Source organism: Vombatus ursinus, unplaced genomic scaffold (genome assembly GCF_900497805.2).
Source record: "Vombatus ursinus unplaced genomic scaffold, bare-nosed wombat genome assembly UNPS02013931.1, whole genome shotgun sequence".
NCBI lineage: Eukaryota > Metazoa > Chordata > Mammalia > Diprotodontia > Vombatidae > Vombatus > Vombatus ursinus.
In genome coordinates this window covers 2,271,407-2,287,814 of record NW_020953709.1, presented here as the reverse complement: position 1 = coordinate 2,287,814, position 16,408 = coordinate 2,271,407, and the positions used below count along the sequence as shown (strand labels likewise).

The following is a 16,408-nucleotide window of genomic DNA, read 5'->3' as shown; positions in this document are numbered from 1 at the left end:
CAGTCCAACACCCCTAAAATCCTGTTGTCTTGTACTCTAAGGGCTCCCTGCTTCTGAACTACAAAAGCTATTAGGATTAGCTGAACCATAGGGGTGGGGGCCTGATAGGAATGTTTATATTCACCAGCTTACCTCCTCTGTAGGGCCAAGAGAATTCCAGTGAATGCCAGGGTTTGATTTTTTTTTTAATTCATTTTATAACCAAACAATTTATGACCAATAAATTCTTTAGGATTACAGTTATTTAGTCTCGGATAAATTTACAATCACTTCTTTAAAGAGCCTTTATAATTCTTATTGTGTTGTGGTCCCTAAAAGGTATATTTAATATATATTTTTTTTATTTTCTGCATCGTTTAGAAGGTTTTATACCCTAATATATGCTCAATTTTTGTAAAACTGACACGCTTAGCTGAGAAATTCTTATAACCTTTTTCATTCCAGTTTAATAATTGCCAAAGATTTATCGTGGCTAACTTTTCTAAAATTTTATTCAGGTCCTTGACTTCTTTCTTGTTTATTCATTTGATTTGTCCAGATTGAGATCAACTATTATAGTTTTACAATCTACTTCCTGCCAAGCAATTAACTTTTCCCTTAAACATTAGAGGCTATGACATTCAGAGAGTGTGTATCTCCCTCTTGTGGATAAAAGTATATATTGCAGCCTGAGCAAGGTGTTTTTTCTTTTTGTTTTTGTTTTTTGCAGCGTTCACTTAAAATCTCTCTTCATCCTCCACCACTGCCACTACCCCACTTCAAACGAAAGAGGAGAAAGATAACTTGTGTGACTTGACTACAGCCAAACAAGTAAGTGGTTCAATCATCTTATGGCTCCCTCCCTTTTTAATTATAATTATGATGACTCTTTTCCCTAGGAAGGTGACTATGATTCTCACCATCGGCGCTGAGGCACAGAGTCTGGCAAGTGAGCCCCTTCTTGGGTTCTGAAACACCTTGCCTGATCTCTCTTTCTCTCTCTCTCTCTCACACACATACACACACAGACACATACACACACACCCCCCACACACACAGACACATACACACACACCCCACACACACACACACACACACCCCACACACACACAAACTCCAAGGGAAACAGGAGGTAGAAGATACTGGGAAGGTCCTCCATCAACTCTAACCTAGCCCCTTAGCTAGCCGCCTACTCTAGGTTTCTTGTCTAAGATGCTACAAAACCCACTGCCTCCTCCTCCCTGTCTTCCATACTCACAGCTAGATTATGATTGGAGCCTGGGAAAGGGCTAAGAGACTTCTCTCCTGCGTGATCCTCTTGCTTATGGTCTGACTAAACAAGAAGGTCTTTAGAAGGAAGCTCAGAACCTGGATCCTGGTTCCCCCTCTCCTTCCCTCTCTATCTGGCTTTTTTCCCCCAAAAAAGGCAGCAGCAGCAACAGCAATAGCTGCTTTAGGCATAACAGATTTTTCTCCAGTCTCTTATTTTTAACTACATTTCAATATCTCTGTTTCAAGTGAGTAAATCATTTAACTTCACCCAATTTCAAACTCTTCATCTGTAAAATGGTATTAATATCCGGTACTCTACAAGATTGTAAGTCCAAACTGACAACAAATGTAAATCACTTTGCAAACCTTAAAGTGCTATATTAATACTTATTATTAGTAGGAATATTTCTTGTAAATGACACACTGTTGCATTTTGCTTTTTACTACCATTATACTGCCCCTCTACATTTTACAGGTGAGTTCACCCCATTCACATCCATATTTATAACTGTTAACTGTGTGTTTTCCTCCATTCAATTCTTGTGTCCTTTTTCCTCTTTTCCTTTTGTCCTCCTCTTGACAAGTAGCATTGATGGAATAATGTGTTCTGTGCTAGCGATCTGTATCCGATGCAATCTGTTCCTACTGAATTATTCTCCTTTTCTTCACTTCTCCCAGCCCCCCATCCCAGATTCTTAACCTCTCTTTCTTTCCTTTTACTCTTCCCTTCACCCTCCACCCTCCAAAGTTGGAGTTTGTGTTTATGACTTTTTGTTGCTGCTGTGGCTGTTGCTGGGTTGTTTGGTCATGTCTGACTGTTGTGACTCCATGGCCCATAGCATTCCAGACCCTTCTGTCCTCCACTATCTCTCAAAATTTGTCCAGATTTATGACCATTGTTTTCATGACACTATCTATCTTATCCTCTGTCAGTCATGCTCTTTTCCTTTTGCCTTCAATCTTTCCCAACATCAGGATCTTTTCCAATGAGCTTCAGTATTTGACTTCTAGTGAATAGCTTGAATTAATTTAATTATTGACTGATACGACCTCCTTGCTGTCCAAGGGACTCTCAAAAATCTTATCCTCACCACAATTCAAAAGTGTCAGTTCTGTGGCATTCAGTTTTTCTTATAATCCAACTCTCACAGCCATATAGTACTACTGGAAAAACCATAGCTTTCACTATATGGACCTTTGTTGGCAAAATGATATCTCTGCTTTTTAGTATGTTGTCCAGATTAGCCATAGCTTTCTTCCAAGGAAAAGGTGTCTTTTTATTTCATGGTGGCAGTCACCATCTGCAGTGATCTTTGAACCCAAAAATATAAAATCTGACATTTTTTCCCTCTGTTTGCCAGAAAGTGATGGGACCAGTTGCCAAGACCTTAGGTTTTTTGATAATCATTTATATTTTATGACTAATTCCTTCCGTATGTACCTTCTCTTTTAATCCCCCTTTCCCTGTCCCCTACCGATTCTCTATTCACCTTAACGTATTTCTATACTAGACTGTGTGTGTGCGTGTGTGTGTTTCAAACCTCTTTTGTCTGCTTCAGATGAAAGTGGGGCCGTGTGGTAAGCTCACCTTACTGTGTGCTCCACTGTAGGGTCTTCTTTACCACAATTATTCAAGATAAGTTCCACTCCCTCTCTCTCTCCTCCCTGGTACATCTTTTTCTTTTTCCTTTTTCTTTTTTCTCTTAAGATCATCAAAAGAGAAAAAGACTTTTTCCAGGCCCTCTGACTTCCTTACCCCCTCCATGAGACTCTAGGAGCCTAACTGTGTGGTTTCTTGGTACTTAGATTCTTCCTTTATGTTTGCTTTAAGGAGTTTTATTTTTAACTGAAAACTATGGATTTGGGCTATGGTATTCCTGGGAGTTTTATTTTGGACTTTCTTCCATGAAGCTACTAGGATATTATTTCTATTTTCCCTTTGCTCTCTGGTTCTAATAGATATGGGCAATTTTTCACTCATCATTTCTTGAAATATTGTATCTAGATTTAGGGTGTTTGGTTGTTTTTTGGGTTTTTTTATGGTTAAGGTTTTTGGGTAATCTGATGATTACTCAATTATCTCACCTTGACCTATTTTTTAGGTCAGTTGTTTTGGATAGGAAATACTTTACATTTTCTGATTTTTTTCCCCAGTCTTATTATTTTGTACTAGTATTCCTTGTTATCTCATGGAGTCCTTAATCCCTGTTTTGTCCGATCTAATTTTCAAGGCATCTATTACATGAGTAAAGTTTTATACCTCCTGTACTAACTTCTGTATTCTTTTTCCAATTCCTTCTTTAAAATCTCTCACTTCTTTTCTCATTCTTTACTTTTACAACACACACACATAAACACACACACACACACACATATATCCACACATCATCAACAACAATATATTCAAGAAGTGTCATGAAGGATATCATTCAGAAGGGGCAGGGGAGGGGAAGAAGGACAGTAATCAGATAAGAAGAGATTCTTAAAAGAGGGACAGCCTTTGCTCTGACACTCACAAAATATGAAACAACCTAGAGCAGGGGTTCTTAACCCTTTTTGTGTCCTGAACTCTACTGGACATCTGGTGAAGGCTGGGGACCTCCTTCTCAGAATGCTTTTAAAATGCATAAAATAAAGTATATAGGATAAACAATGGAATCTAATTATATTGAAATAAAGATAACACTTTAAGTTCACAGACTGTAGGATAAGAACCCAGCATGAGAGCCCTGAAGAGCACCTAAGTACTTGGATTAGCTTCTCCAGGAACAAGACAGGAAAGGTCAAGAAGAAGAATTGTCAAGATGTGTGTATGCTGTGAAATGCACCACCCACGTTGCTGCAGCGATACCAGCCGTGTCCCCGTGTCTTGTGCGCTCCTTAAGATGCATCAAGACTTCTTTGGCTTTGACTCTTCCTGCAAGTAGCAGAGATTGTACAGAGCCAGCACACCAGAGTTATACTGTGGGGCTGGGGAGTATTCACTGAAATAAACAAGCTTATGAAGTGACAGAAAGGTAACCTAAAGCTAGCTCCCAACCACACAACCAGAGGGAGAAAAGATGATGAGATTTATGAGGGAAAAACAAATATAGGCACAGCAGAGAAAGAGGAACAATGCTGGGACATTTGGCCTGATTATTTCTCAGAGTGCAGGACGTAAGTTCAAAATCAGCATCAGACTTTTACTTAGTTGTGTGACTCTCAGCAAATCAGTCTCTGTCTGCTATATTTTGCTCATCTCTTAAATGCAGATAATAACAGCACCTACCTCCCAGGGATCAAATGAGATTAATATTTACAAAGTGCTCTGCACATATTAAAGTGCTATATAAATGCTATTATTATTATTATTATTATTAGTGCAGCTAGGTGGCTCAGTGGATAAAGTGCTTGACCTAAGGACAGGAAGACTTGAGTTCAAATCTGGCCTCAGACACTTACTAGCTGTGTGACCCTGAGCAAGTCACTTCACCTATTGTCCTGACACCAGGTCCAGTGCTCTATCCAACTGTACCACCTAGCTGCCCCATAAAGTGATGTGTGTATGTATGTGTGTGTGTGTGTGTGTGTGTGTCTTACACGTACATAGATATATACTATTATTATTATAATTTAGTCCAAAAATGTCATTCTACCCATAAGAAAACTGAGGCTTAGAGAGGGAAAGTGACTTGTCTAAATTCACACAACTAATAAGTATTAGATCCATAATGTAAACCCAGGTCTCCAGACCCTAAGTCCAGGCCTCTTTTCACTACACAGGCTGTTTCTGCAAAGCAAAAGAGAGAGATTGCTCAGACACGATTGGCAATATGTCTTTTGTCCCCCACGCATTTAAAAAAGACATGAAGGAACAAAAAAAAGAATACTCAAACACATGGGAAATGAATCAAGAGGTGAAAAAGGCATGCTAAGGAGAAAAAAATAAGCATCTATCTGCTCAAGCCTAGAGAAAAGAAGCTTCATTATCGTTCCAGTTAAAAAGGAATTTTATGAGAAGGATGCTGACCAAGAGTTCTCTGGGTCAACAGGAGACTATAAAAGATCATAAAAGCTTTGCAGAATCTGAGACTTGGAAGGGCCCTCAGCGGCTATCTTGTCCAGCCCACACATACCCCAAAATGACCTCAAGTGGCAGAAATATTAAACAGGAGAAACTGGGGTGGGACACCAGGAAGTTCTTCATAAGCTGCAGGAGACAGAACTTGGGGTTGGGCGATGCTGGCCTGGTTCTGCTGCTTAGCTGGCACCTCCTTAAGAGACTAGGGCCACATCACTAGGCCCATCTGGCAAAAGCAGGGCATCAGGCTAGACAGCCTCTAAGGTTCATTTCAGTCTTGACATCCTAGGACAAAGCCCTCAGCATTGGGGCTCTTTCAGAATGGAATGAGAAATTATCTGTCCTAGGAGATTCCCCTTCAAATCCCTCACCTGAAAAGAAGGGACTGAATGAGATGACATTGTTGAATTTAATGTTTAAGGGGACCTCCAGAAACAATACTCTGGGGCAACACCCTCCTCATTCTCCAGGTGAGGAAGTGGAGATCTGGCCCAAAGACCATGCCCGAGGTGAATGGCAGAGCTGGGACCAGAATCTAAGTCTCAGTCCCCGACCTCAGTCCAGGCCTCCTCCACAGCCTCTCTGGAGGTTCCTTCTAGCTCTGGCATTCCAGGGTTCCATGATACTATGACTCAATGACTGAATGATTCTAATGCGATGTATAGCAATAGTCCAACTCTCCAGGTGAACCTGGCATAGGAGTGGAACACGATCTTGGCTGTGATGCCTGCCCACCAATTTTACTGACATTATTTCTGCCGTGGAATCAACGGCAGGACCATGGAATCCAAGTCAGCACCCACACCCAAATCAGTGTTCCTGCTGCTACCTCAGAAGGTTTTGAATGTCCACAGTGGGCTAAAAACAACTGCTTTTGCCAAAAAAACCGGTCTAGAACATTTCCTTGCTACAGAAATGAGGATCATGGGGGTAAGTCAGACCCATATTGTAATTCATAAAAGGGGAAAAAGAAAGACCAGGGATAGGGAGTCATAGTTTTAAGAAAATAACTGATTCCAACTCTGGTTCAAAGGCCTACTGAATGTCTGCAAGTGACATAATCACTAGCAGATTCATAGACACAAATCTTTGTGGTTGACTGCTTACATGCCAGGTTTCCACCCAGAATTATTGATATCTATATATCAATATATATAGATTGAGTGTGTATATATATATATAGTGTGTGTGTATATATATATAGAATATATATAGATATATAGAGAGAGTGAGCAGGGAGGGAAAGGGCATTTGTATTTGGGGCCAGGAAGTTGGTCTTACATAAAAGTAATGCTTGCACAGTAAATCCCTAAACTCCCAAGTCTGGAATATGTTGAGGAACTGGATTTGCTATCAAGTAAAGCAGGAGAGAGCCTGCCTCAACCTAACAATTCCTGAGACCTCTAGACTGTACTAGAAGATAATCAAGAGGTGGGGAATCTGCAGCCTCAAGGCCACACGTGGCCCTCTAGGTCCTCAAGTGTGACCCTTTCATTGATTCCAAACTTCACAGAACAAATCCGCTTAATAAAAGGATATGTTCCATAAAATTTGGACTCAGTCAAAAGGCCATACCCAAGGACCTAGAAGGCCACATGTGGCCTTGAGGCTGTAGGTTTCCTACCCTTAGAGCTAAAAGCATTTGAGGCCTTGCGATGACAGAAATAGAACCAGAAGGGAAGCCAAAGGTCATCCAATCCAGCCCCCTCACTGAGAAAATGAAGGCCAAGGCAAATGACCCCAGTTGCCCAAGGGACCACAAGTCAGAAGAAGCCGATCCCTGATGTGAACCCATTTTCTGAATCTCAAACAGGGAATACTCTTTCCCCTGTGCACCAAGAGCCTTTGCAGAAGCATTTTTAAGTCTAAAGCTGAGCTCCTAGGCAAGGTGCATTGGAATAGTCTCCAAAACTTTTTCCCAGAAAGAAGAATGAGAGCCTCTAGGTGAAATACAGCTGTTCAACAGGGTTATTAGCCAGAATAGGGGCCTGGGACACAGAACAAAGGTAAAGGAAAAGAGCTCATCACAGTAGAGAGATTGAGTCTATGGGCATCAAAAAACTGGCATGGGATCGGGGATTTAGAATTGGAATGAAATTCAGAAGCAATTGAATCCACCCTCCTAATTTTACAGTTAAGGAACTGAGGCAGAGAGAGCTAAAGTGACTTGTCCAGGGGCATATAAGTAATCAGTACCCTGTGTTTTTTCCACTGGGCCACCCTGCTTTCCGACCTTAAGCTGTGGTTCTCTTTGCCTTACACCTCCCTGTTGGCAGCGCAGTCTGCCTCCTGTCAGGCTCACCTCTAGCCAGAAGCAGAATGAGGAAGTAGGGAAGAAGAGAATGTTGAAGAGCAGTAACACAGAAGAGTCAGGATAAGCCCTTCAGGAGCTCCCAAAAGACAGCAGGGCTGAGCCTCTCGGGAGACAGGTCCGCCAGGAAGCACTTGCTGACCACGATGCTCTTTCTATTTCCAGGCTATTCAGGTCCTAATTGGTGTGATGAACTTTTGCTTTGGGGCAGTCTTACTTTTTACTCGAGTCCCTCCATACCCGCGCTTTCCCTTCATCTTTATCTCAGGGTATCCATTCTGGGGAGCAGCATGCGTGAGTACAGTGAACATGGGAACTATGGGCATAAAGCCATTCCCAAACCCCTAGGAGTCAGAGGAAGTTTGAGGCAAGGGCTCTGCCTAAAACATCTTCTCTAAAGCATCATCACCACGGGGCCTAACATTCTGGCATTAGAGATTCATTTTCTCTGCTCATACCATGGCCACCACCTAACTCAGCCCCTCTGGATCTCTTACCGAGGCTACAAAAACAGCCTTCAACTTTGCCTCAAATCTCTCTCTATTCCAGTCCCCATCCCCTTCACAGCTCCCAAAGTGCTATTCCTAAAGCACAGATCTGACCGCGTCCATTCCCAGTTCAAAAAGCTCTAGGAAAAGAAAAAAAAGTCTCATTTTGTCACTTAAAGATTTTGACCATCTGGCATACATTTCCCCACCAATCTACACATTACTCCCTTTCATGAACTCTGCCCTCTGGCCAAAAGTGGCCCTGCTAGTTCGGGTCACTGACATTCCCCTCTCCTGAGCCATCTGCTGAGATCCCTTCCTCTCCTAAGACCCTTCAAATTCCCTGCTCCTTGCTCAAGGACCACCTCCTCTGGCAGGCCTCTCCAGATTCCCCCAGCTACTAGTGCCTGGGCCCACAGAAGGACTCCAGATCTAATACTTATGCTTATCCATGGTGTTTCCCCTTGTAAGTTCCTTGAGGGTATCCCCAACATCTGGCAAAATGCCTATAACACAATAACTGTTTAATAAGTGTTTACTGATTGATTGATTGATTGGATCTTGAAGACTTTTGTCAGTGGTAGTATCTCATCCTAATAATCACTTACCATGTGCAGAAAAATCCCAGGATCTCAAAAACTAGAAGGCATCTCAGAGTCTATCTCAAAGAACCTACACCAGAAAATAATTCATGAGAAGTGCATTTCTTGAGTGCCTTAAGATTTGCAAAACACTTTACCAAAATTATCTCATTTTATCCTCAACAGTCCTGGGAGATAGGTGCTCTTATTACCCTCACTTTACAGATGAGGAAACTGAAGCAGACAGAGGCTGGCCAGGGTCACAAAACTAGTAAGTGTCTGAGGCTGCATATGAACTCAGGTTTTCCTCACTCCCGGCCCAGCACTCTGCCCACTGTGACATGTAGCACCTAAAAAAGAAATCCTTACTACAATCTATCTGATAAGTGGTCATCCAGCCTTTACCTGAAGGCCTTGAATGGGAAACAAACAGTCCATTCTCCTGTTGGAGCGCTACTGGACAGGCCATTCAGCCCAAGTTGGCCTCTCTGAACCTTCTACCCCTTGCTCCCAATTCTGCTCTCTGGGGCCAAGCAGAACAAAACTAATGGAACGTACTTCCATAAGATAGCCCTTCAGACCCTCAAAAACAGCATTCTGATGCTCACAACCACCCTGTGAGGTGGGAACTATTATTATCCCCATTTTATAGATGAGGAAACTAAGCTGTGCAATGATTGGCCCAGGGTCACACAGCTAGTCAGTGGAAAAGCCAGGATTCAAACCCAGGACTTTTGCTGAGGCTTAGTGTAAACTGAATTATAGAATTTTGGAGCTATAAGAAACCTTGGAGGCCAACTGGCCTAACCTTCTGATTTCAGAGAGGAGGAAACTGAGGCCCACAGATGTTAAGCAGAGTGTCCAAGGAAATCCACCTGTTTAGCGGGCTGATCTGAGAACAATTCTCCTGGCTGCCAGGCTTCCCTTAAGATTGAGGAGGCTCCCTGGAATAAAGAAATGGTGTTTTAGCAAGGAAAACTGGCATAGGACCCCAATATAGATTCCAGTGACTAATGGATTCTCTCTTTTCTTGACAGTACATTAATTCAGGATCCTTCTTAATCGCATTTGAAAGGAGAACCACAAAATATCTTGTAAGTTTCCCCTCTCTTAATCATCTAAACATCAGAAGGTTTAATTCCCAGCCTCACAAAGGGCTTCCGAAAGATCACTGGGCCCACAAACCAGCAGCTTGGTCTAGCTGCCTGGCTCCCACTGTTCACTGCCCAAGGTCAGATATTCAGAGGCAGAAGGAACAGGACCAGGCCTCAGGTGCTCCTAGGTGAAGGTCATTTAAATGACTCCCACCCTGTCTCAAAGGGCCTTCCATTCAGCCCCGGCCAAACAGGGATTCCAGTTCAATCTGTTTCAAAATCATGGTCTGTGGATGGGCTCTTTTAGCAGTAGATGTGGTTTGTAATTTAACTCTTAGTAGGAAACAGGAAGGTGTTTTTGTTTTGTCAGGTTTTTTTTTATTTTTGTATTAAGAGATAAGAAGTGGCATATTTATCAAAAAGGCCTAAAGCCAAACATACTTAAACAACAGATAACAGATGTCTAGCACCTTCCCTGACCTACAAGGGGTAGGGTTTTTGGTCCTGACTATTTTCCAAACACTTTTCTTCTCTTTCAGGGACAAATGAGTCTGGTTGTAAACACACTTAGCTCTATGGCTGCACTGGCTGGGATAGTTCTTCTCTCATTCAGCCTCATTCTGGATAGGAACTACCTGTGTGGCTATGTTGGTGGAGGTCCTATTTGTGCTGGAATCTCTATCCTTTTAACTGTAAGTATCAGGAGTCTTTCAGGAGAGGCCTAAAGCGTGAGCTTGGCTCAGATTCCGATGGACTCCAACGAGGAAGGAAAGGTTTGAGGCGCTGTCATATGGGATCAGACATTTTAAAGCTAGAAGAGACTTAAGAGCTCACATTTCATAGATGAGATTAAGAAGCTCAAGGTCACCTAGCAGAGTCAAGATTCAAACCCCCCCGTCCTCTGACTTAAAACCTTCCCACTGTAACACTGTATATGTAAATGAGCCCTTTAGGTTTGGAAAAGAATAGAAACTTGAGGAAACTGTCTTTATTAGGCAAAACAAGGTTTCTCCTAGCTCTGGGTGGGTCATTTTTGTGGCCTGAAAAGCCATTTCCTAATACTTCCTAATTTCCCTCCAGGTTTGTAATTTCACTCGTGCAAGGAATGTTGCCTACTCATGTGTAAGCTCCTTCCACTTAAGCAGACTGGCAATTGCTATAATATCTGTGGGTCATTTGAGAATCATCTGGTACACCAAGAGATTCCAAGACTTTCTCAGGATCATGCAACACATATGTGTCAGAAACAGAACTTGCCACCAAGGTCTTCCTGCTTCCAAGGCCAGGCCTCTCTCACTAGCCCACGCTCCCTTCTCAAGTCTGAGTTTATAAAATGAAATATCTCTTTGATCGCTAGTTGACAAGTTGCCCTCAGTCATCCTGAGATTCAGCTCATGACATCTCTGACCTTCTCAGCTGTGGAGGCATTAATTATTAGGACAATCCTAGCAATTATTTTTTTGAAAAGATCAATGTAGTAATTGTGACTCCCCCCCCCCATTTCTGTACTCCCTGTAGGCAGGTTAGTCTGGCAGTCAGTCAACCAGCATTTATTAAATGCCTACTGATGTGCTAGGCACTGTGCTAAGCACTCTAATGAGGGAGATAAGTCACAGGTAATTATGTACAAACCAGCTATATGCAGGATAAACTGGGGAGCACAATCTCAAAGGGAAAGCACTAAGATTAAGAAGAAATGAGGAAGGCTTCTTGCAAATGGTGAGATTTTAACTGAGAGCTGAAGGGTAGAGATGAGAAGGAAGAAAGAGCCTTCCAGGCCCGGGGGACATTATCCCCAGCACCTAGAACAGGATGGTATACTTGACCTACTGATTGGACTACCTTGTGAATTAATATTAATAATCATAACTAGCATTCATATATAATGCCTACTACTTACGTGCCAGGCACTGTATCAAATGCTTCACAAGCAGGATCTTGTTTTATTCTCACGACGCTGGGAGGTGGTTGTTGCTGTTCAGTCATTTCAGTCGTATCTGACTCTTTGTGACCCCAGTTGGGGTTTTCTTGGCAGAGATACTGGAGTGGTTTGCCATCCTTTACCAACTCATTTTACAGATGAGGAAACTGAAGCAAACAGGGTTAAGTGACTTGCCCAGGGTCACGCTGCTAGTCAGTATCTGAGCCGGCTTCTATCCACTGCACCACCTAGCTGCCTACCCTGGGAGGCAGATGCTTGCTGTTATTCACATTTTGCAGCTGAAATGGAAACAAACAGGGTCAGTGACTTGCCCAAGTTCATACTCTGAGGCTGGATTTGAACTTGGTGTTCCCGATTCCAGGCCCAGCATTCCATGCACTGGGCCACCCAGTCCTTTTGTAGATCCTCCTCCTTGGCCTCTGTTCAGCACTGGACATTGTTATCATCTCTTGAAAACCCTTTCTTCTTTCCTGCTTCTCCTCCTGGATAATGATGGTTCCTTCCCAGTGTCCTTTGCTGGTTTTTCATCCATGGCACACTCACTAGCTGTAGGCAACTCCCACAGCTCTATCTGGGGCTCTCTCTTCACTCTCTACCCTCAAGTTGATGATCTCAGCAGTTCTCATGGGTTCAACGCCCATCTCTATGCACATGAAATCCAGACCCACATATCAAGGCCAAGTGTCTTTTCAGAGGTCCAGTTGTGAATCACCAGCTGCCTACTGGGTATCTGAAAATGGATGTCCTTTTAGCATCTCAAACTCAACATGTTCAAAACAGAACTTACCCTCTTTTCCAAAAAACCTTCCCTTTTTCTGAGCTTCCTTGTGACTATTGAAGTCATGATCATTTTTCTAGTTCTCTAGGTTCAAAATGTTAGCATCATGGAGCCAAGCAGTTACAGGTGCTTGGCATTTCTCTATGATATTTCTTGGAAATGAACTTACTCAGCTGCAAAGTTTCAGGCCCACATACATCGTCTTGTGCTGGTATTAATGGACTACCTTGCTCGTTGGTTTCCTGGTCACAGATCCATCCTCTACACAGTGCCAAAGAGCTTTCCCTAAAGCTCTGAAAGCGTCACTCACACACACACACACACACACACACACCCATTCAGTAAATGTCAGCAATGCTGTTCTACCGCTGGCATGAAATAAAACTCCTCTTTAGCATCTAAAGCCCTTCACCACCTTGTCCCATTTTTTATCTTTCTACTTGTATCGTATTACTGCCCTCCACACACCTTCTAGCCCAGTCAACGTTCTGCTCTGCCCATGTGACAATTCCTTTCCCAGCTCCTTACCTCTGCCCTGGATCTTCCCCATCCTTGGAAGGTTCTCCTTCCTTGCCAGGGCCTCTGGGCTTCTCTGACTTCCTTTAAGGTTCAGCTGAAGTCCTATCTTTCACAGGAGGTCTTTCCTACCGCCCACACCTGCTCCATCCGCATTAAAATTACCTTGCACCTATCTACTTTGTATCCTCTTTTATGTACCTCCACATATGTGCATTATCTCCTATATTTGAGGATAAGCTACTTCAGAACAAGGAGTGTTTTCACCTTTAAAAAAAAATTATCCCCAGTACTTAGCCAATGTCTGGCACACAGTGTTCAATATATGCTGACTGAGTGATGGTCTAAGGCCAAGTTCTAAGGGTGTAAGGAAAGGAAGTAGTTATAGTGTCCTCAACAATTGGTTTCTCCAAATGGAATGCCCTCCACAATATGCATCATTCTAACCCCAATTCACATGGCTGACAAGTCAGAACAGGACAGAACAGAACAGACAGCATGGTATCATGGAACTCCCTCTTCCAGGCAGTCTGGTATCATGGAAGGAGCATTAGTAGGGCTTTGTAGGCAGACTGCTGGACCTGAAATCAGAAAGACCAGGGTTCAAATCCCACCTCTGACACTGACTAGCTGCGTGACCATGAGCAAGTCCCCTGGCCCCTCTAAAGCTTTTTCTTTCCTCATCTAAGAGGTGGGTTGTTGTGAGATTCCAGTGAAGTGATGATACATGTAAAGTATTCTGCAATCTATAAAGTACTATATAGTGTCAGCTTTTATTAACAGGAACTATATTAGGAACCCAGGAGAAGATGAAAGCCCTAACCACATCAAGAACCCAAGGCATCATATAACTGAAGACTGTTTTGGTCTCTTTAGGACTCAGTCAAGGAAGCCAAGAGGAAACTCTAAATTCTGTTTTATTTGTAATTCAGATAAGGGAGCCTTTCTTCACCTGGAGACTTAGAACAAGGGAAAGCTCTGCTAATGTTCTTTCTCTCATCTGGCCTAAAAGGCAAACACCACAAGGCTAAGGCTAGTGAAGGCTAAGTTATGCCTTCCTTTGCAAAAAACACACCCCAGCTTTAAAGGACATTAAGGAGTGCTGAACATGGCAAGCCAGAAAAGCACTGCCTCTCTCCCTCTCTGCTTCTCTGGGCTGCTGTATGTCTTTTCTTTGTGGATGTATCTGGGTGTATGTCTCTGCAGACATATTTCTCTGTGTCCACATTTCTCTTCCTTCCTCCTCTTCCTTCTCTCTGTCTCTGTCTTTTTTTTATCTCTCTCTTTCTGTGTCTCTTTCCCTCCTTTTCTGTGTCTACATCTCTCTTCCTTCCTCCTCCTCCTCTGTCTCTGTCTTTGTCTATCTCTGTCTCTCTGTGTCTCTCTCTTTCCCTCTCTCCCTCCCTCCCAATCTGTGTGTACATCTTTATCTCTCTCAAGCGTAATAGAGAATTGTAGTTTATGTTTCTTTCTTTGTTGCACCTGCCTTGTATTTAATGTAGAAAAGAATGAACAAAATATTTCATCAATTTCTTTTCAATCAATTAATCAGCAAGCATTTTATTAAATGCCTACTACGATGTGCCAGGCTAGGTGACTATGGACAGAGCCCCCAAGCAACATTCAGAAGGGAAATAAGATGTAGAGCTAGATTAGGAATGAAGATTGAAAGCTGGAAAAGACCTTGGAAGCGTTCTAGTCCAACCCCCTCATTTCACAGAGGAGAAAGCTGAGGCCCAGAGAGGTTAAGTCATTGGCAAGGTCACAACACACAAGTGGTGTCAGAGACGAGATCTGAGATCAGGCTCTCTGACTCCAAAACTAATGCTCTTTCTAGAATATCACACTTCTTGGGAGAAGGAGCTTCCTCATTTGGAATCCCCTAGAAAAACGAATTCAGGTCCTATCCAAAAAAGAAACCAACAAAATGCTTAAAAAAGGGTCAGATACTGAGCTAGCACTGAGCACAAAAAAAGGGCAAAAATGAAACAATACCTGTCTTCAAGGATTTATTTAAATGTGGGGGTATGAAGGAGTCCCCCATAACCTCTACCTTTCTTTCCTTCCTTCCTTCCAATCTAGGTGATCCTAGTTAATTCAAAAAAGGGAGAAGTGAGAAGAAAGTGACAAATAAACAGAAATAGCCTAGTATAGGAGGCAAAGCACTGACTCTGGAGTCACAGGACCTAGGTTCAAACAACAGCATGTATTCCCTGTGCCTAACCTAGTTTCTAAAACACAGTGGGTGTTCAATAAGTGATTACTGATTGATTTAATTAACCCCACTGAGGGGGTCAAGAATGACCTCAAGAATTGAATCAAATTGAAATGAACTGAACTGAGTATGTGTCAAGTACTGCCCTAGAGGTCCAAAATACAAAGAAAAAAAATGAAACAACTTCTGTCTTCAAAGAGCAATCCACAAAAGAATGATGAACCAAGTTCAGGGGCTTTTTTCTTCCTGTGGGCCTGCACTGATTCCTCCCCTATGGATCCTAAGTCGTGATGGATGGGTCAATGAATGGGTGGATGTCTCCAGCCTGGCTCTCTTGATGAAGGGTGGCCATCTCCCCAAACTAGGTTTAATAGCTCTTTGTGACCATAAGCTCAGGACTGTTTTTAATTCTATTACCATTTGGTTTCCATCTTTTGCAGGGGATTTTGAGTATGATGATGTTCTTCGCTGCCCTTGAACTCCTCATTTCTCTGTCTTACTCAATACTTAGGCACAACTTGACCTGTGCTAAATCTGAGGATTGGTGTTCAATAGAAGTGTGAAAATAAGGATGTGTGGTGGCTCTCTTTGAGGCGGTTCTACTCTAATGGCTCGACTCAACAGAACAGAAGCCTCGATTCCTCTAGCTAGCTCCCTGGGGAACAGCAGAGACAGAGAAGCAGTTTTAGGCCCTCCCCACTTCCCCTCCTCCCTCACTTCACAGGCAGCTCCGCAGACACCAGAACCCAGCACACTGAGCAATATGCATCACTAGACCAGATTCTGGAGTCAGCAAGAAACCAGGAAGCCTCTGCCCACCACACAGCTGTCTGTGTGCTTCTCTGCTGGGTTTCACTAGGATTCCTCACTGTGGCATCTCATATCCAGAGGCTCATAGAGAAAACACTGAACTGAGATTCAGAGGAGTTGGATTCGAGTACTGGCTGCATTGCCTACTAGCTGTTTGACCTTAGGCATCCCTCAACCTCCCTGGGCCTCAGTTTTCTTATGCATAAAATGAGGGGTCTGGATTGTATGACCTCTGAGATGCCTCCTAGTCCAAGAACAATGTGCCTATGCCTAGGTCCCTTCCAGTGCTAAAATCTTATGGCCTAACCAAAAAATTAAGTTACCATAAACACTTCACAAATCAGTTCAATTAGAGATAA

At 42.9% G+C, this 16,408-nt stretch overlaps 2 protein-coding genes across 2 annotated transcripts in view; both read left to right on the top strand.

Annotated features, from left to right (window-relative positions):
• LOC114040715 (mucin-5AC-like) overlaps positions 1–4,239 on the top strand; it is a 37,028-nt gene extending 32,789 nt beyond the window's left edge. The window contains exons 4-5 of the mRNA XM_027858861.1: positions 879–924; positions 4,018–4,239. Coding sequence (XP_027714662.1) covers positions 879–924; positions 4,018–4,239 — 268 coding nt within the window. The remainder of the gene's footprint in view (positions 1–878; positions 925–4,017) is intronic.
• Positions 4,240–6,094: 1,855 nt separating this feature from the next.
• Positions 6,095–15,802, top strand: MS4A5 (membrane spanning 4-domains A5). The gene is made up of 5 exons (XM_027858853.1): positions 6,095–6,244; positions 7,791–7,919; positions 9,732–9,788; positions 10,328–10,480; positions 15,680–15,802. The coding sequence occupies exons 1-5, from the start codon at positions 6,095–6,097 to the stop codon at positions 15,800–15,802; spliced, it is 612 nt and encodes a 203-aa protein (XP_027714654.1).
• Positions 15,803–16,408: the final 606 nt, after the last annotated feature.

Excerpts from the sequence above, each read along its gene's own strand:
- MS4A5 (XM_027858853.1), top strand. The coding sequence starts at position 6,095 with ATGGAATCCAAGTCAGCACCCACACCCAAATCAGTGTTCCTGCTGCTA. Across the intron at positions 6,245-7,790 it reads CAGAAATGAGGATCATGGGG|GCTATTCAGGTCCTAATTGG; the intron begins GTAAGTCAGACC and ends TTCTATTTCCAG. Across the intron at positions 10,481-15,679 it reads GAATCTCTATCCTTTTAACT|GGGATTTTGAGTATGATGAT; the intron begins GTAAGTATCAGG and ends CATCTTTTGCAG.